The sequence below is a fragment of the Megascapheus bottae genome, chromosome 8, assembly GCF_031878675.1.
Source record: "Megascapheus bottae isolate mThoBot1 chromosome 8, mThoBot2.hap1, whole genome shotgun sequence".
NCBI lineage: Eukaryota > Metazoa > Chordata > Mammalia > Rodentia > Geomyidae > Megascapheus > Megascapheus bottae.
This window is the reverse complement of record NC_143516.1, coordinates 25,531,312-25,552,349: the sequence shown is the minus strand read 5'-3', so window position 1 is coordinate 25,552,349 and position 21,038 is coordinate 25,531,312. Positions and strand designations below refer to the sequence as shown.

Here is a 21,038-nt window from a genome sequence, read left to right as displayed (position 1 = left end):
AAAAAGAAAATCAGCCACTATCTTTTATCCGTAAGTCTAGCTTCTAAAAACACAGTATTACCAACTACTATGGTTACATTAATTTCGACTTTCCTTTCATTATTCTCTGCTATAACCATGTCATTATGCCAGCACTTTCTGAATCACTAGTGAATGGCAAAAACAAATACACCAGTTGTGATTTAATCAGAGACTTCACTGTTGAAACAGCAAGCACAAGTAGACACATTTAGAATTAAATGAATAATAACAACAACAAAAAAAACTTCACAGGCTCATTAATAAGAATGCAATTAGGTCTTCTGGGAAAATTCATTTTCTGAAAGAATGCTAAAGCGAGCGATAAAATGCAAGCGAAATTGTGCTTTGACAAGAATAGTATACACTGTTACATCATAATTTTTCTCTTGAGAAAACTGACAAGAATCTCTGTTCTTAAATATGAGCATAAAGCATAGTAAAAAGAATGCTTGTGAAATTTAATGCAGTCTGCCTCCTAACTCCCATTCATTAAATTTGACTGTCCTATAAATGAGCTCTTATTATGAAGATCTTATATTATACTTGGAAGAAAAGAATTATGAAGACACTGCCACTAATAATGTCAGAAGGAATAGTTTCCTGAAATAAACTGCATTAAGTAAAATGAACTGCACTTGGTATTTTTGGTTCTTCAGTATATTTGCTGCTAAACATTCTAATCAAAGCACTCATAAATAAAACTATTTACCCTTATTTTTATTTTCCTGTGAACCTAACACTTGCAAATTTATCTAAGTATTCTTTAAAACAAAAATAGGTAGCATTGTTGTTTGATGTGTCTGGGATGTTTTGATGTGTCTGGGATATTAAATTATAATCAAGTAAATATTGATAAGAATTGTAAATCCAAAAGAATTGTTTCATCTTATAAATAATCCTTTCACAATAGTCTTCAAGTTCTAAAAGAAGTGCACATGAGATTCTTTTTAATACGGGCTTTGTCTTCCTGTAGTATTTTTCAAAGTTAAATGTTACAAGAAAGCCTTATTAAAGTATGGATTCTGATTCAGTAGGTCATATGTTACCTCTGATTTAAGATCAGCCCATATTCTCTTAGGTGACACTGATGCTACTAGTCCATGGACCACAATTTAGGTAGCAAAACCCTAAGAGAACTTTGCAGGGCCAGAATACCCTGACTGTGAAACAATCAGCCATCAGCTGATTAAGTGCATTGTAAGCACTATAGAATGTCATCTTCTCCACTCTAGATGAGGCTGAATGCCTGACAAAGTTGCTGGTGGGTTTACTCCCCCAGACCCCATTGCATCAGGGAATTCCTCTGGCTGGGTAAGCAGATTTGGAGACTCAGTCTAATCCATACAGGATGCACTGGGAAAGTTTTATACCAATAGACAATAACCTAGAGGATAACTGATAGCTTTCTCCTGAAGAAATGATGGATAGGAGAGGAGAGGATACAATGTCTAGTCCATTTAATCATCACCACAGTTTCTCCATCTATTAAACAGAAAATATAAAACCTATATCCAATACTATTTTTTTTCTTTTGTCAGTTGGAGGGCTTGCACTTAGGGCCTGAACACTGTCCTTGAGCTCTTCAGCTCAAGGCTGGCACTCTACACAGCACAGCACAACTTCCGGTTTTTTGTTGGTTAACTGAAGATGAGAGTCACACAGACTTTCCTGTGCCATGATCCTTAAATCTCAGCCTCCTGAGTAGCTCGAATTACAGGCCTAAGCCACTGGCACCTGACTTCCAATAGTATTTTTAAGAATGTAAGTTTTGTATTATCCCAAATGTGCTCAGCATCTTTGTAACCTGACCCTTTGTACAATGAATTATCATTGCTAAGATATACATACTTACAGCTTTCCCAGCAAAATCAGTGTCGGTAGTATCTGAACTCCACATTGTTTCATGTGGCTTTTTTCTTGAGTTCCTCTTATTAAAGCAATTCCTAGCATGACACCTGGAGGAACTAGCACTGTCCTATTAATCATTGTTTTGCTAACAGAGCTCCACAATCATATTAAGTGGAAGCATGAATCATGTCATCTAGGATTACTTAATTGGCTCTTAAAGCAACTGTAAGTGACAAAATAAGCCACTGATAATTTTTATGGATTATCAACAGATAAAACACAAAGACCCCCTCTTCTCAAAAAAAAATTTTTTTTCAACTAAAGTAGGAAAATGGCAAAGTTCCACAACAGAATCAATCCAGTCCTCATATCCCAAGCCTAATGTTACTCCAGAACCTCAACAATGAAAAAACATATCACAAAACCAAGTTTTTAAATGAGTACCATTCAGCTTTTATTACCAAATTATTAACAAATCCAAAGAATTCAAACAAGAAAACAAAAAGAAAAACTTCATAACAGAACCTTCACGATACATTTCTTATCTGTAACTATGATTTTTTAAGACTTGTTATTTGTGCTGAGATGAAGTTTGAAGTTTGCAAATTACCTCAAACTTTGTATGGCAAAATATTCAAAAATAATAACCTCTTTTTAAAAATTCCAAAGCACAGTTGCATGTAACGTATCACAAACATTCCATGCAACCTGATGCTCAAAGTTTCTATCCTTATATACAAAAAGAAACATAAATCTCATTCTTTTTTCATCCAGAGACAGATAAATACAACAAATAAACATCCTGTGACATTAAAGAGTTTTTTCATGGCTATACAATTGGCTTTTGGCTTCATTTGAAATAAAAGTACTCTGTTTGATGGATCACTAACTAGCTTTATTATTAAACACTACTTGAAGATATATACATATATATATTATGATTTTATATTTCTTACACAATTTTTTGGAAACTACAACAAACAGTAAGAATCTCGATTTTTTTTTAAAGTCATGTTCAAAAGCAATTACAACCTTTTTAGGTAGAGAAACACCATTTAATAAAGGAACACAAACCAAGATACATATGATCAAAGGGTAAAGTCTGATAGGAATACACAGAGGAAAATTTTTACATTGACTGAATAAGAAATGAAATGTTCTTGAACAAAGGCAAAGGCTGATTCAAATAAACAAGTCAAAAATAGGATGCTTTTCCCTCTCCTGAAAATAACACACACACACACACACACACACTCCCTATGTTCTGAAAAAACAATGTGTAAGCTCTCTTGGTTTCCTGCTCTCAATCTTCCAGCACTCTTCTTCCTCTATGAAGAGCTAGTAGAAGAAATGGGAACAATACAGGTCTACCTGCAATGTGATTTACACTGCCCTTAATATCACCCGCGGTAGAACTAGCAACATGTACTTCAAAAACAGTAGGGCTCAAAACACTTCCTCTAGCTGGCATCAGATCACATGAATTTAATAAGTATAAATGTGTTCAAGCATTATTGCTAGGCATGTGATGTTTGGTGGGAGAGTGGGTATTCGTTTTTTTGTCAGTGGGAGTAATAAAGGACACATCTGTGTTATATGATGACATCATGTTGAACTTTGTATATATAGAGAGTTATTACTTGTTAATTAATAATAAAATAAGGCTTCAGGTCAGTACTGGGCTTGTGCTAGAGAGCAGGAAGAGGCAAGAAATCCAGGATGGTCCTGCCCCACCACCAAGGATATTTGGTAAAATTCAAAAGATTGCAATTTTGTGTATATGTAGATAGAGCTTGGTTGTTGATAGAAATGAGTGGGAAGGAATGTGGAAGACTGGAATGACAGAGGGGTTGATTTATTTTTTATATTCCCATTTATAAACACAAAGAGAGGAGCTGTCAGCAGCATACATGCCAATACCCAAATAGCAGCCAAACCTGCCTCCTTCTGTCTGGGCAGGCCAGACACAAAAACATGACATCTCAAAATCTAGGAAAGTCAGCATTCAGATAGTCAGATAGAAAGGGACAAGCCTAGAAATACACAGTTACCTATCAGTACTAGTGATGTTAAGGTGGATTCATTATATACGAAGACACCAAATACATCTATCTAAAGATAATGGCCAATTAAAACCAGGGAACTAAAAAGCAATCTTCAATACAAGCTGGCTAGAATGCATTTTCCTGGTAGATAATAAATATAAGTGAAAACAGTTTTGTCTTAGGGATGATATGAAGTCATACACAAGGACAGTGGCACTGCTTAGATGGGTTGCAAGGTCCTAAGGGATTACCAGTGTGACATGCCAGGAAGCACAGCCAAGGCAGGATCCTGAGCTGCATTTTCTGTCTCACATCATACTGAAGAGACAATAGTCCCTCTCTAGGTCACAGCGAAGACTGCATCTAAAAGCTGCATATTATTCTCTACACTGAGATGGAAAAGCTAAGCCAACAGTTCAACAAATAGCTCAAAAAAAAAAAAAGCTGGTTAAAAGTATTATTTTTCCTGTAATTTGAATGCTGGGAATATTGATACTAGCTTGTCCATGAATTTAGAATAACTTAATCACTGTGCTGTCACTGTCTGTGATAATGGGAGACGGTTGTTTAACAATGATTTAAATGAATGACTAGTCAGTCATCAGAGGATATTGATTATGCCTGTAATCCTACCTACACAACAGGCTGAGATCTAAGGATCCCAATCCAGTGATATCTGAGGCAGGGAAGTCCGTGAAACTCTGGTCTGTAATTAACCACCAAAAAGCTGGAAATGGAGCTGACCTTCACATGGTAGAATAGTAGACTTCAGCAAAAGGGCTCAGGGACAATGCAGTCCTGAGTTCAAGCCCCAGGACTGGTACAAAAAAGAAAAAGAGAAAAAGAAAAGACTAGTGAAACACACACACACACACACACACACACACACACACACACACTCTAAACAGTCATCAGTAGCACTCAATAGAGAGTTCCAAGACTCTGGGGACAGTAAACACTGAAACTCAGGTACTTTAGCTACCTTAATATATGATGATTACACACCAGACGGCTGCATAATGCTTTACAATTGACAGTGCTAGGTCACATAAACTATGTTGTCTCATCCTCATAAAAACTACCTGGAATGATCAGGACAGGTATTATTATCTTCATTTTATAGATGGGAAAGCTGAGTTTTCAAGTCATCTCCCCTGAGACTGTTTTTGTAGGTCATCTGAGTTCTTCCATAGAACTCTCTCTTACATGATATCAGGAGGCAATAGCTCAACAACCCAAAACATATATTGTACTATATAACCTCTTTTGCATTTCTATGCTTCAGTTTTCCCATACGTTTTAAGGAAATGAATGAACTTGAAAAACTACAAGTTGAACTTTACAAGAGATTCTGGTTTTAAAATAGAGATATATGTTTTTTTAACTCCAAAAGCTAAGAAAGAAGACATAATAATGAAGAGTCTTAAATTGTGATTTTAAAAAGGCAAACTAAGTGTGTACATGATATATCAAAAGCTCAACTATCTGCCTTTCAAACTGTTTATAAGCTAACTACATTAGGAGTCACATAATAATTTCAGAAGGTTGTGAACTGGCCTTGAGTAGTGTGATTTAAAAGACATGCTTAAAAGAATAACTGAAGAGTCAAATTTAAAAAAGGATTTGTTTTAAAGCATGCTTTATTATAAAGTATGCTTATGCAAATTTGTCCAAAAAAAGTTCAAATATCAACTTGGATTTATCTGTAGTCTATGTCCTTCATCAATTCTGACTGACACAGGGTTTGATGACAGTACAATTTCAAATGATTTATGATTAATCAGCACATGGAAATAATTAGAGACCAAACTTTTAGACTATAAAGTCTACAATTTGACTTTTAAACATGAGAATAAAAGACATCCACCTCTGAGCAACTATTCCTATGTCCTGAGTGGCAAAATTTTTTATGTCCAACTCTGTATTATAATTATTAGGACTGCACAGACTACTAATTAAATACAATATAAAGTGACTAAGGAGAAAAGCCATGCATATTGAGAAAAAATCATTTATAACTAGATGTACGTGAACACAATTATTCATTTGAGACATCAAAACTCCAGGTATCAGAAAGCCCATCACTACATTGAAATACATAAGAAATACATTCCCTAACTCATTAAAGCGAAAATAACACTTAAGAGAAAAAAAAGTTCCTTTACTATTGAAAATACATCCATCAGCTGTTGAGATACTAATAGCTGTGGCTGCTGAAAACATGTAAGTTTAATCATGCAACTGGTAGAGTTCAAACTTTCAATTAACAAACTACACGCCTTTTTAAGCGCAGGCTCTCTGTGCCATTACAAACAGTGCAAAAAATCGATACCCACTCCCACTTGCTGCATATAATAAATTACATCAAGCCTGGTTCCAATACTAAGGGGTAAGTGTGTCAGAGATGCATGCAGTAACGTTCAGTCCAAAGAGAATTAAATTAAAACATTACACAGAGCTCTGGCACACATCATCTCCACACATAACCATAGCCTTTCTTCTGCCTGCTGCCATTTCATCGCCTCTACTTAAGTGGATGACACAAGCTGCCACCCGAATTTGTGGTCTAATTCTGAGTCGGGGGGAGGGAGGGGGAGAGGGAGGAGGGCAGGCAGGAGAGACCGAAAGAGAATTACACACTACTGCCGGGGAAAACAACAGTGTGCGTTTATTACCAGGAAATCCAGCAGTCTCAACAAAGACCCGGTCAAGCACTAAGTAAGTTCTTTCGGCATACCCTGCGGGCTGAGCCCAGGAGTGTGGCTGTGGCGTTTCCCCCTATCTTCTAGGTCACCTCCCGGCCACTCTGTGCATTTCCATCTGCAAAGTCAACCAGCAAGCCAAGCTGAACCTGGGAGGCTTGGCTGGAAAAGTTATCAGGACCGGGAAGGAAGCAAATTGGTGGTGACTTGGGTGGCCGTTGCCCAGCGTCCACTGGATGAAACTTCAGAACCATCAGAGGAGGAGAAGGGTAGAAGCAACCAAGCAACAACAAGGACCCCAGGACGGGTTCCCCCGTCCCCTTCCCACGAGGGCTAAGGCCCCCGGACTTCCCAATTGTGGCTTCACCAAAAGCTCAAAGGAAAGGAACAGCACTCCAGATGGCCTCATCCCGACGGGCAGGAGTCACTGGAGCCCCGGTCACGCTGGCGGGGCCACGGGAGGTGCGGAGCCAACCCGGCGATGGCTTCATGGGACAAGCGGGTCCCCAACCAGTGTGGTCAGGCTTTGCCGATCGGGCGCCCCCCGGGTTCGCTGGGCCTGGATCCTGGATGATGGCATTTACAAAACATCTCGAAAGACTCCTCCAACATACACAAGCAACAGTGTCCAAGCAGTCCCAACCCGAGGCTGGGGCTGCGGGAGGAGGGACAACCGAGGACTGGGCGACGACCGGGAAGAAGTGGTGGGACCACGTCCACCGGACGAGGTTATTCCCCGGACAAAAAGCACCTGGCAAAGCGCGCCTAGCTCCGTCCCGTGGCGGCTCCACATTCCTGACAAAGGCGCCCTCGGCAATTTATTATTATTATTATTATTATTATTATTATTAACCACGGGGGGTGCAGCCAGCAGCCACAACCCTGCACAACCAGCCACAGAGTAGCCGTCCGTGCACTCTTAACTACTTTTTTTTTCCATCTCTCCCCCCCCTCCTCGAACCCCTCGGGGAAACCAGAGGCGCCGGACCCCGAGTCTCCACCAGTGCGCCCAAGAAAAAAACAATGTGTCCACTCACTTTGGCCATAGAGGTGCCACCCCATACCCCGAAGCGAGACTCCGACAGAAACAATGGGTCCCGGAGAGCAAAGTTACCTGCGCCAAGTGGCGCCGGCCCAGTGCCCCGCGCGTCCCACCTGGCACAAACTCGGAGGATATCTCTTTCCAGACCCCGGCCACCACCACCCTCCGCCCCCAGCCATCCACCAAAGCCTCTCCTTCTCCTGGTTCTGGACCCCGGACCCCCACCCCACCCCGACCACCCCAACCCCAAGCCACTCACCTGCGGAGAACTGGCCTTGCGCCGACCCCAGGAGAGGCCACGGGGAGAGGAGCACGAGCGCCAGAAAAGCAGGCAGCGCCGGCGCCGCCGAATCCATGGAGAGTTTGGAAGAAGTTTCTCCAAGCAGCTTTGGAAAAGAGCTGCCCCGGAGGGGCTCGCGGCGAAATCCACCACCGAGCTGCCAGGACGACGCCGGCTGGGCGAGATTGGGGAGTCTGCGCCCGCTCACACACTCCCCCACCCACCCACCCACCCACTCCCACCACTGCCTCCTTCTTCGCCCTCGCCGAACTAGCTCCGGGGCGACCGCGTCTCCCGCGTCCCCGGCCCGCCGCGGCGGCAGCTCTCCATGCTCGGCCGAGGCAGCTCCTGTTAGTCAAGAGTTACTTTGCTCGGGGAGGGACCGGGCGGGGGGGCGGAGCCTGTGGTGACGTCGCCCGGCGGGCTCCGGGCGCTTTGGAGGAATGCAGGCTCCAGCGCGCCCCCGCCGCCACCGCCGCCGCCGCCGCCGCCGCCGCCACCGGAGAGACGCGCGCCAGCCCCGGCCGTGCGCGCACGTGCGCGCGCCCTCCCCGCGCCCCGCTCTCGGCGCCCGGCCTCTCACCGCCCGCCACTGCTGCCTTTGTTCGCCGCCTGGGTCTCCAACCGCCCGCTGGCAACTCTTCCCAGGACCCCGGAGCCGCCCAAGGATCGGGAGGTGGGACGTTATTAGGCCTGCCCTGTTGCAGAAGACCATGGGAATGGAAGCAGAGTGGCGGGACGCCTTCCCGAGCAGAGGGGCCACCCGGGGTTGTGCCCCCAGATGGGGATCCACTGCTGGGAGGAAGGAAGTGTGCAGGAACAGCCATCCTTCCCTAGAAGAATAACCAGACTGCTTGAGACAGAATTAGGCACCCCCCCCCCCGAGAAAATAGACGGATCCTCATTCATACAACACACAAGACTCAGACCAAAATAAACGTTCGGTAACTTTCCAAGGTGAACAGCTGGCGCGTCACCTTTTCTGTGCTGTTGGTGATGCACCTGAGAGGGTGCTGGACTTTTTAACTTTCTACTTCAGTGATGGCCTCTTTCCTTTCACCTAGGTCTTTGATGGAGTAGACAATATTTTTTTTTATTTTTCATATATTGAGTACACTTAAAATACCAATACTTAACAAATGGAATCCACACTGGCAATGAAAGCAACAGTGTATAATCAGCAAGGAGGAACATCAAGCCATATTACGACAGTGAAGAATTTTACAGTTCGCTACTTGTGCAGCAGCAAAAAGTCGTTTCACCATATGCCATGCCGACTTGCTCCTGTGGTTAAAAAAACAACAAAAAACTGTACAGTGCATACTTGGTTCACTTTTGCAAAATAACACAAAATGTGTTCTATTGCGTTGAATAAGCTATTCAGAATTATGGCATCTTTACAACTTTCTAACTATAGTGTATTGACTGACACCTGTCAGTCAGACATGTTTAGCCCTTCAAAATCAAGAGAATGCAATAGTCAATTTAATATAGTGTTCGCATAACTTATCAAATCACACATGATTAGGCCTACTGCACAACCCAAAAATGGTAATGCAACTATATGGCTGGAAAGACATTTTTAATTGTTAAGAAGTTTATTTTAAACAGAAATTCTAAACCTGATACCTTGCACATTAAAATAATCATCAACCCTAAAACCTGTCAATTCCATTTAGCATAGTAAAGTTCAAAACAGAGTACAAAACAGATGTTTTCTAAACTCATTAACCTGTAATCTGAATACATCCTACCACCATTCCTATTTCCTAAGTTGAGAAATTTTCTTGGATCGGAAGTAATCAAAAGCTCGAAGACATATATATAAAAGGTCTGAACAGAATAACATGTTATTATTCCTATTATTACAGCCTTGGGAGTCTGAGACATGAAAAGTCTGAGACATGAAGATCACAAGTTCCAGGTTGGACTATATGTGGAGCCCTATCATGCAGAAAGAGAACATATAATATGTATATATATATATCATATATACATATATAGAATATACATATATAATATTAGTATATATCTTATATGTATACTAATATGCACTATTCTATAGGAAAGATGAAATACAGTCATCAAATTTCTTTAAAGTATGACTTATATAGTGTTGCAGTTCTTGCCTTCCCATTCTTTGGAAGAAGATTGCACCTCACTCACTTCTGTCATGGAGAAGTGACAGCAGCAGGTAGTGTTTTACAGCCTGTTCAGGATGTACTACTGATAAAATACCTATTAGACTGCAGCATTAATAATGTTCCATGTCTCTTTGAGTTTAGGCAAAAAGCAAAGAATTATTATCACTTCAAAAATAAGGAAATAGGGCCAGGAGTTTGGCCTAGTGATGGAGTGATTTCCTAGTATGCACAAAGATCCAGGTTCAATTCCTCAGTACCATATACATAGAAAAAGCTGGAAGTGGTGCTGTGGCTCAAGTGGTAGAGCTCTAGCCTTGAGAAAGCCCAAGGACAGTGCTCAGGCCCTGAATTCGAGCCCCGGGTGTAGTAAAACATAAATTAATGAATTAATAATAAGCAAAGAGCAAAGGTGACTTTTTTCTAAAATCAAAGAAATGCAATAAAACTTTTGGACTAGTACAACAACCCTTCTGTCCTCAGGGCCCACAACAATTATGAAAATGCAAAAAGCATTATATAGTCCAAAAAACCCACAAAACAGAAAAGTGTAAACATTGCAAATGTCCAGAAACAGGCCGATTATGAGCTGAAGGAATGGTGTGAAACATGTAAACTGAAAAAAAAAATGGAAAAATGCTTATGAAAAAATAAAGATCAGCAGACAGTACAGGCTTTTGATTTAAGAAGGTAAAATGTAAACACATTAATGACACACACTATACACTCAGAAGTACTAGTGTGATAAAATTTATAATTGTGTGTGTGCGTGTGTGTGTGTGTATACATTAAAAATCAAATGACAAGCTATGTTTGAGGCCACCCTAGACAAATAAACAATCAAGACTTCATCTCAACCTAAGGCTGAACAGGGTAGTGTGAGCCTTGTTATCTTAGTAACAGCAGAAACACAATGGCTGGGCATATCTCTAGCAAAAGAGGGAAGCATAAGAAGGAGTATAGTATCCAATGCACAAAAATATACATAAAGCGAGATCTTACCTCAAAAATCACCAGTGAAAGAAGATTGGGGCATTACTTACTGGTAGAGTGTCTACTTAGCAAACATAAAGACCTAAGTTTTAATCCCCAATACTTAAAAAATAAATAAGTAAAAACAGATGACAAATGTCTGTTCTTTGATTTAAAAAAAGAAAAAGAAAAAAAGACATAAGAAGAAGACTAACAGGAGGTTGGGGGGGGGGGCGGAAGACAGCTCAGAGGGAGAATGCCAAATTAGCTTACCCAAGGCTCTAGGTTCAATCCACAGCACTGCAAAGTAAATAAATAACCATCCCATAATAAATTTGTTACCAGTAAATATAGAATAATAAAATTTAAGTTGCTCCTTTTTCTTATTATTTTGGTACAGGTACATAATAAATCTTTTTCACTGAGCACAGATTAGCATTATTTCTTTTTTTAATAGTAGAAAATGTTTTTTTCATATATTTTTATTGTAATTAATAGAAGGGTTACATTATAGTCACCAGAGAAAAGGTGCATTACTTCACAAACATTGATACCCTTTCTCATTCTTGGTCCCCATTTCCCTCTCCCAACCCATGACCTTCATCTTGTTTTCCCCCCTTCTCTATCAGATTTCAAATAACCAAATACACATATATACAATATATCATATAACGAAGTGAAATACTATAACAATATGAGATGGCCAAGGGACAGCAAAAGAGATGAGATATAACATAGTATATTAAGGACAACAATCACTCATTATATGGCTTTTGTTTCTATATCCTGGAGGTCCTTTCATTTAGTGCCATACTATATGGCCTTATGTATCTAGGTTTTGTTCTATTGTAAATCTCTGCTAGGAGATTTCTACTGATTATGACAAATAAGGGAAACCATTGAGCCTATGTTCTTTTGAATCTGGCTTACTTCACTTAATATGCTTTTTTCTAAGTCTTTCATTTCCTTACAAATGGGGCAATGTCATTCTTTCTGACAGCAGCATAGAATTCCATTGTGTACAAATACCACATCTTGTTGATCCACTCATCAACTGAGGGACATCTGGATTGGTTCCATCTCTTTGCTATGGTAAATAGTGCTGCAATGAACATCGTTGTGCTAGTGGATTTAGTATGTCTTTGTTTCTGGAAGGTTGGGTAAATGCCATGTAGTGGAATTGCTGGGTTATAGGGGAGTTCTATGTTTAGTCTTTTGAGGAACTGCCATACTGCTTCCCATAGTGGTTGAATGAGTTTGCACTTCCACCAACAGAGTAGTGGTGATCTCTCCTGTCCACATCCCCTCCAGCATCTGTTGTCATTAGATTTCTTAATCACGCCCATTCTAACTGGAGTGAGGTGGAATCTTAGAGTTGTTTTGATTTGCATTTCTTTCATGGCCAGAGATGTGGAGCATATCTTCATGTGTCTATAGGCCATTCTTATTTCTTCTTCAGAGAAGACTCTCTTTAAGTCTTTGGCCCATCTTTTAATGGGATGGTTGTTTCTTTGGAGATTAGTTGGAGTGATTCCATTTTTTGAGCTGTTGATATATGTTAGATATGAGGCCTTTGTCTGTTGTATGGTTAGTGAAAACCTTCTCCCACTCTGTAGGCTTTCTAGTTAATTTGCTAGCTATGTCTTTTGTCATACAGAAGCTCTGCAGTTTAATGCACTCCTACTTATCCAGACTTTCTCTGATTTGTTGTGTTTCTTGGTCCTTATTAAGAAAGTTTCGACCTGTGGCAAGGAGGCCTAGTGTATCTCCTATTCTTTCTAGTAAAGTTTTCAGTGTATCTGCTTTTACCCCAAGGTCTTTGATCCATTTGGAGTTAATCCTGGTGCAGGATGACAAAGGAGGATCCAACTTTAGTTTTCTGTAGGTGCTTAACCAGTTATGCCAGCACCACTTGTTGAAGAGGCTGTCTTTCTTCCATTCTATTTTCAAAGATTAGGTTCTTGTGCCAGTACCAAGCTGTTTCGGTCACTATAGTTCTGTAATAGAATCTAAAGTTTGGTATTGAAATTCCTCCTGTGCTGTTCTTTCTGCTAAGAATTGTTTTTGCTATATGGGGTCTTTTATTATTCCATATGGATCACCTCTTCTATTTCTTTACAGAATGACATTGCGATATTGATGGGTATTGTGTTGAATTTCTAGATAGCCCTTGGCAAGATTGCCATTTTCACAATGTTAACTCTTCCAATCCAGGAGCATGGGAGTTTTTTCCATTTCCTCAGTTCTGCTTTAATTTCCTTTTTCAGAGTTTTAAAGTTTCTATCAAAAAGGTCCTTTACATTCATAGTTAATTCTAGGTACTTTTATTTTCTTTGAGGGTATTGCAAAAGGAGTTGCTTTCCTGATTATTGCCTCCATCCTCTCGTTGTTGGCATATCGGAAGGCAGTCGATTTTTGAGGGTTAATTTTATACCCTGCTACCTTTCCAAAGTTTTGAATCAACTCAAGCAGCTTGGGAGTGGAGTCTATAGGGTTCTTTAAATACAGAGATTAGCATTATTTCTTTCTGCTTCACCATAGACTAATTCCAAATCACAAACGTGGAGCAGCATCAAGTAAAATGTTTTCCATAGAACCCCAGTTCCATCTGATGTTCATATTAGTGTCACTGGAAAACATAATATTACAGTTAAATGGCTTTGTAGCATCCTGGATTGAACAAATTCAGACAGGTTTCTTCATTTGTAAGATCTTTTCCATGAGTACCAATATGGTAAGGTGCCTAGGACAGCAATGTATGCAGTGTTCCTCCATTTGAAAGCATGGACAAATGTATCCTTCCATCACTGAAGGAATAGCTAAGGTATTCAATATAGAAGAAAAAATTAATTATTCTGGCTCATGGTTTCAGTCCTTGGTCACCTGGCCCTGTTGCCTTTGGGTCTGTGAGAAGATAAAAAGGGTAGGGAACCAAAGCCTGAAGAAGGAAGCCACTCTCTTCACAGAAGAGAAAGACTGAGAGGAAGAACATGTGATCTAGATATACCCTTTGAAGTCATTCCACCTTTGAGTACTTCCTACTGGTTTCATGTCTTAAATATTCTACTCTTCCCAACGGTACCAAGCCTTCAGAATAATAGCTTTGTTTTTTGAGTGGTTGGGGGAAATGGAGGAGATGGCTGTCAAGATACAAACAACAGGAATCTTTCAGAAGTAGGATGCAGAAAAAAAGAATTGGAAAGAAACACTTTTAGTAGTACTTAGTATGTTTGTATCTTGATTTCATATGAAAATGAGATTCCTAAACTACAGGTTTTAATTAGATAAAATCTATTTTTCCTTAGAATAGTTGATTTGTAAGTACTAAAAAGCCTAGATGATAAATACTTAATAAATGCTGTTCTCCTCATCTCCCTCCCTTGTTCACTGAACGAATCTGTAGCCGTCAGAACCAAGGTCTTAGTCACCCACTCACAGAGCAGGAGTGTACACACAGCATGCATTTATAAGCAATTAGATAATATTCTCAGCTTGTTAGTAGGAACTAATTGGTTATGTGCTTTTCACTTTGCAAAACATATTCACCCATGTGATCTCAATCTATTCTCACTCCAGTCCTGTGAAGTAGGCAAAGCAGGTAGTATTATTAATTCCACAGAACGAATGAAAAAAACTACAGCCTAGAGGATTAATCTATTGGTCCAAGGATATGCAGCTGGTTAATAGCTGGGCTATAACTCTGACCTGAGTCTTATTCTGTATCTCATTCCCCTTCCTGATTCCTAGGTAGCTAATTCTCATCCTCAAGGCCAATTTATCAGGCAGAGTCTCTTGGGGTAGGAGGTGAAAATGAGCTTCTATTTTGTTCTCCCCTGAAAGTTGAAAAGGGGGTGGGGGGAAGAAAAGAAAAAGAAAAAGAGCTTCATAGAATTATTGCAAGGGTTTACGTTTTGTCAACAGAATCCCTGGAGAACGGAGAGACAGGGAATTTATGAACAGCAATGCCCTTGGATAGAACATAAAATTGTAGAAATTTTTCTGAAAGTGTTCGCTAATCCCATAAAAAACATTGTGCTGTGTGGGTGTTGGAGCCTTGGAAGTAGAGGAAAACCCAGTTCTCAGGAGTTGCTAAGAACTAGATACTTGCAAGGAATCCTGATGGCCATATGACTTAGACTCTGAAGAAATTCTCCTCCAAGTCTCCAAGGAACTTCTTTCCCATGTGTTCTTAGGTAACTTTTGATAGAATGGAAAGAAATACCCTATATTCAAAATCAGAGTCATTTTGTGACTCCCTTCAACCTTTTAAAAATATCCGTCACTGGGGATTAGTTCAGAAACACTAGTCAAGAAAATGCATGCTCCAAAGGTTTTATCAAGGGAAGGGGAAAAAACATAGGAGCAGCTTGAGAGCTCTGTGTTGCCAATTTGGAAGCTCAATTTGCCTACAGCTGGATATAATTAACAAGCGTGGGTCAAACAGGAAGCCAATCATAAAAGTGTGAATTGGATTGAGGTGGAGGAATGGGACAGTGTCAGTCACTTCCAGAATTGGTATATTCTCATACAAAGCATCGCTTTCCCTTTCAGAAAGCCTAATCTAGTGATAGTAATAAGTGAATAAACTTTGAGAAGGAAACAAATGCTTGGCCTAATAGTAACCTAGTGTGTTTTATGAATTGTGTTTTCTGGGATATGATAAATCATGCCTTATTCTTCTTTTTGTACTGAATATTCTCCATGCCCAAATTTGTGTTTTGTTCTTCCAGGTTTAGTACGGGGGGGGGGTGGTTTGGGGGAAGGAAAGAAGATAAGAAAGGAAGAAAGGTACCAGCGATATACTATCCCATTGAGCCTCATTGAATTCTTTTGGTTTGAATGCATGCATTATCTTAGGATGCTTTTTTGTTTGTTAGTTTAGAAAAAACTGAGGAGAATAACTTGAAACTAATTAAATACATCATGTATTCAGTAAGACATTCTGTGGGGTTAAGAGCTCATATGCAAAGTTGCAGCCTGATGAGAATTCACACAGCTGAATAAGAAATTCTCTAATGATTACACTCCTTTCTTCCACCCACTTATTTCTGAAGGGGGTTAGGGGGTTGGCTTCAAATATGGAACCCTGTGGATCTTGCCATCTTTCTTCTTTGCTTATTCTGGTCTTGAGACAAAATGAAATAGAAATCTGAACACAAAATGTCGTGTTTCCAAAGCCCTGGAGATTTTTCTAATCCTCCCAATGTTCTCCAATAAAATCCTCCCTTCATACTGTCGGTGCCGACATAGCATTCATAGCCAGGGGAAGTCTGACAGGAAAATGAACCACTGAAACCTACATACAAACACAGGGGCTCATTTCCATGCTGAAGTCCTCTTTAACCAAAGCAAGGAATTCATTTTGTCATTTGCAAGCACTTATTAAGTGCACAACCCAGTGCCAGTTACACCATGGGGGACAGGGAAGAATTAGTAGTTTACATTTAGATCAGCAGACAAAAAAATAAAATAACAGACAACACACTGCTTAAAGGAAGAGGAAGATAAATGAATAAAAACATAATACATGTGCAATGGCACAAAGTGCGTACATGCACACATATTTCAAAGAGATACGTAATACATGCATGCTATAGGTGAAGTAATGGAAAACAAAGTGTCTCATGATGAAGAACACATGTAGAAAAAAGCCTGGCTTGTTTTGAACTAGATTTTGAAGCAAATGATCATTGTAGTAGGAAAGAGGAGACAAAAGTCTTGAGAGGCCCTTGAACACTTGTTTGTTAAACTTGTCATTTAAAATATGATGTAAAACTCAATGTTAATAAATTCTTTAAAAAAAAAAGTCTTGAGGGGCGGGGAGTTTGGCTTCGTGGTAGAGTGCTTGCCTAGCATGCACAGAAGCCCGGGTTTGATTCCTTGGTACCACATACATAGAAAAAGCCAGAAGTGGTGCTGTGGCTCAAGTGGTAGAGAAAGTCTTGAGAAAGCCCCAGACAGTTCACAGGCACTGAGTTCAAAAACAAACAAACAAAAACAAACAAACAAAAAAACGAAATCCTAAAGAGCTAAATTGCTGAACTAGGCTTCCTGGGAAAAAAACATGATACCTGTGAATAACCAAAGTGGGGCTCTCATTGACTGTGATACTTTTCTAGCATGAAGATGAGTGCTCAATTTTTTTTCTCTTTGAGCTTTTAATAGGGCTTGAACTCACAGCTGATGCTCAACCACCTGAGCAGTTAAATTTTTTTTGCTGGTTCATTGAAAAGTATTTCTCATGGCTTTCTCCACCAGAGCTGACTATGAACCAAGATCTATAGATCTCAGACTCTTGAACTGGAATTACAGGCACAAACCACCAGCTCTTGACTACATTTTGTTGTTGTTGGTGGTGGTTGTGGGAGTTGAACTCTGGGCCTAGTTGTTATCCTTGACCTCTTCAGTTCAAGGCTACTGCTCTACCCCTTGAGCCACAGCACCACTTACAGTTTTCTGGAGGTTAATTGGAGATAAGAGTCTCACAGACTTTGTGCCCAGGCTGGCTTTGAACTGCGATCCTCAGATCTCAGCCTGCTAAGTAGGTAGGATTACAGGCATGAGCCACTGTGCCAGCTTCTCACTTTTTTAATTATATAAACTTGTGTAATAAAATGCACAAAATATGTAATAGATCTCTCATAATATCAGTTTATATGTTTTTAAAGTATGGCAGCTATCTAAAATGAAACAAACTCAGAAGAGTTCGTTAAGAAATATTAACATGAGCACATTATATTTGTAAAAAATCCATGCAATTTCTTGGGGCTATAATGAAATACTCAATTAACTTCTTAGATTGTTGATCACTACACCTGATAAAAGCTAATGTTCTACAGAGTCAAAGGACAAGTTCAAATAGCCTGGGAAAAGAGGCAGAAACAGTGAAGTTTATTGTGATTTCAATTTCTACCTGCTATAAGATGGCCATTTAATTACTTCATAGTAAATTAAAGAGATGCTCAATGGGCAAGACAAATGTACACAAGAAATAATATGTGTAATTTTTTTTTCAGTATTAACACAGGAACTCAAGGCCTGGGCATTGTCCTTTTGATTTTTCACTGAAGGCTGTACTCTGTCACTTGAGCCACAGTTTCACTTTCAGCTTTTTGTTGGTTAGTTGGAGATAAGATCTTCCCAAATTTTCCTGCCCTGGCTGTTTTTAACCCATGATCTCAGCCTCCTGAGCATCTAGGATCATATGAATGAGCCACTGACTACCAGAAATACCAGTTAAGTTTCAAAATAAACAAACATACAAAACAAACAAACAAACATTTAAGTGGCACAGTAAACAAGGTAACGGAAACATATTGCCATAAAAGAAAAGATTCTTATGATGTAATCTTTGAAGTTGAGACTCTACCTTACAAGACAAAGGAACTTTTCAGATGTCATTAAATTGTGGATTGTGCAATGACAACATATTCTGATTTAGATCTCATTTCAATATATTTATTTATGTTTGAATATACCGGTTAAGTATAGTACTGATCAATAAGCAAAATTATTCCAAAAAGAACAGTTATTTTAGTTTTGTAGATTCATGGGATAACCACTACTCTTAAATAGTTTTGGATAAAAAATGCCAAGTTACAGAAATTTAAGAATTCATAATGGATCTTGAAGCCTGGTTTATAAGCTACTTTCTAATTAATCAGCTAACTAATCATTTGCTATGGTAGATTTGAAGTAAGAATAGTTCCTGTGTTCTGAAAGCTATTGAGTAAAAAGAATGTAAAGTTATGCATCTTTAACTCAGAATTTTCTTAGCTCTAAGATTTCTATCAGATCCATTGTTATTCTGTGAGTTATCATTGACTATTTTTTTTTGAAGGAAAAAATTAACATGAGCAACTCTCCCCAAATCTTACAAACATTGTAAATAAATCTTGGTACAGATTGTATAAATCAGTGCAACTGGACATGTTTATGGAGACTGGGTAAAGTATCTGAACTGTCTCTGAATGAAGGCTATCTACCTCTTTATTAAAAAGCAACTATGTGATTTGGATTTAAAGGTATGATTTCTTAGAGAAAAATGATGCCTAAATTAAAGTGACAAGAGCCATCCCAGAGCTATACTTTGTCCAGTGGCAACCCAACAGCTGATCAGCTTCCTAAAGTGCCCAAGGGGAAGATTAATTATTTAGTAGTGAAATAAATTGAAAAGTTGGTCCTAAACTACTTCAATATAAATTGTCATGCGCAACTCTGCAAAGCTGTCAGCAATAATCAGAAAATGTGAGGGAATGGGAAACCAGGTTTTGCAACTAGTCTAACAGCAATATCTTCTTTACCTTCCTTTTAACCTTCCACTTCTATTTTTCCCCACTTCAACTCATCCAAGTTCCAGCCTTCCTTCTCACACATCATACCACTCAGTACCTTCCAACATGGCAGTTCCTTCTTTGCCTCTCCTTTTCCTGATTGATTTGTTGTCCTGTACTTGACATTGAGGAGACATAGATAAAGCACAGGCACTCACTTCCCCAAGAGTGAAAGTTACCATCCATTGGTTAGCACCATGGACAATCATAATGACAAATGGAAAAGAATTAGGAATAAATGCAAACACAGTAAGCACAATGGAGGTACAAACAACCCGCTGTGAAAACACAGCTGAAGAGGCAATTAATTTCTGTCATCTCTAGCAACGGTAGGTGACAAATATCTTCACTCTGCCTGTTCTCCTCCCATCTGTTTCTCTCACTTCTAATGGGGACTATTTGGGATCCAGGCTGTCAGATGGGAAGCTGAAGGGTGAGATTTATTTCCATGTCAACCACAGAAGAAGTTCTGCATTTCACTTAATATAATGAAGGAGCAGCTTAGTGACCAAATTTGCTCAAGGAACGATTAGTCTTCAGTTCTGTATGCTTTCTCCTTTCTCCTGTAACATTCTAACGTCTTCTCAAGACTTCCCAATAGTTTTCTTGTGTTAAGTCACTTCTCTTTGACCTACCAATTGCAGATGTCTTTCTTAGACTGAAAATATACATGAGTGTACGTGTAAAATAGCCTGGTTGCCTATGAATTATAAATTTACCAATACTTTCTCAGAGCCATTGTGGAAGAATATACCTTCCACGTGACTGTCATATTTTATGCCCTGTGATAACAGAGCACATGGTCTCCCACTTATTTACCCTCCTGTTTAAATTATTTTATCATGTTGGATTTCTTAAGTTAGTATAAGTATTTTTTCTGTGACATCAGATTGATGCTTCTTGAATGCTTTTTCAAAGAGACACGCTCACAAGAGTGAGGGGACGAGAGAGATGTCACCATCCAAAGAAATGACACCTGAAGAGACATGAAACATGACTCTGTTCAAGGAGATGATTGCAGACATGAATAAAGAGATCAAAGCAGAATTCCAAAGAGACACTCTCAAACATGAACCGGAATGTATGTATACTCGGTAATGTACAGGGTACTTCCTCTGTGCTAGTTTCAAATTATATAATAATATTCTAAGCAGGTTATTTCTTTTTACTTTCCCTGGCAACTTAGAATTTGTTTTATTTGGGCTGGGAGTGTGTACACAGAAAAAGCCGGAAGTGGTGCTGTGGCTCAAGTGTTATAACACTATCCTTGAGAAAGCTCAAGGACAGTGCCCAGACCCTGAGTTCAAGCCCCAGACTGGCAAAAAAAAAAAAGAAAAAAAGATTTTATTTTATTTCAATTTTCTAAATTATCTACAAGTAGTCTTACAAAGCAGTTTATGAATTTAGTTTATTTGATCAATGTCAACCCTGTCAACATTCTCACCCATTCCTCCATTACCCACCCTTTCCTTCATTCTAAATTTTGTAGGATATGCATTGAATTCTTGACTGTGTTTTTCCCCTTCTTCTTTCTTTATTCCTCTACTCCTTTTCCTTGATCCCAGCTTTACAGATAACAATAGTTCAGAGCCTTAGAAAAATTAATTAACTTTTATGATCACTTTGCTGGTAAAGATATGAGCCAGTTTGAACA

At 39.4% G+C, this 21,038-nt stretch overlaps 1 protein-coding gene and 1 long non-coding RNA gene across 10 annotated transcripts in view; one reads left to right on the top strand and one right to left on the bottom strand.

Moving 5' to 3' along the window:
* Nucleotides 1–8,130, bottom strand: part of Ptprk (protein tyrosine phosphatase receptor type K) — a 496,079-nt gene extending 487,949 nt beyond the window's left edge. For 5 of the 9 annotated variants that reach the window (XM_090338151.1, XM_090338158.1, XM_090338153.1 and 2 more), the window contains exon 1: nucleotides 7,918–8,127. In XM_090338151.1, the coding sequence (XP_090194277.1) occupies nucleotides 7,918–8,014 (97 nt within the window). In that variant the 5' untranslated portion in view covers nucleotides 8,015–8,127. Of the gene's footprint in view, nucleotides 1–7,917 lie in introns of all 9 variants that reach the window. The other 4 variants (XM_090338149.1, XM_090338150.1, XM_090338152.1 and 1 more) reach the window with 2 other exon arrangements.
* Nucleotides 1–21,038, top strand: part of LOC150059682 (uncharacterized) — a 722,023-nt gene that overhangs the window by 636,737 nt on the left and 64,248 nt on the right. The gene's annotated exons all lie outside the window — the stretch shown is intronic.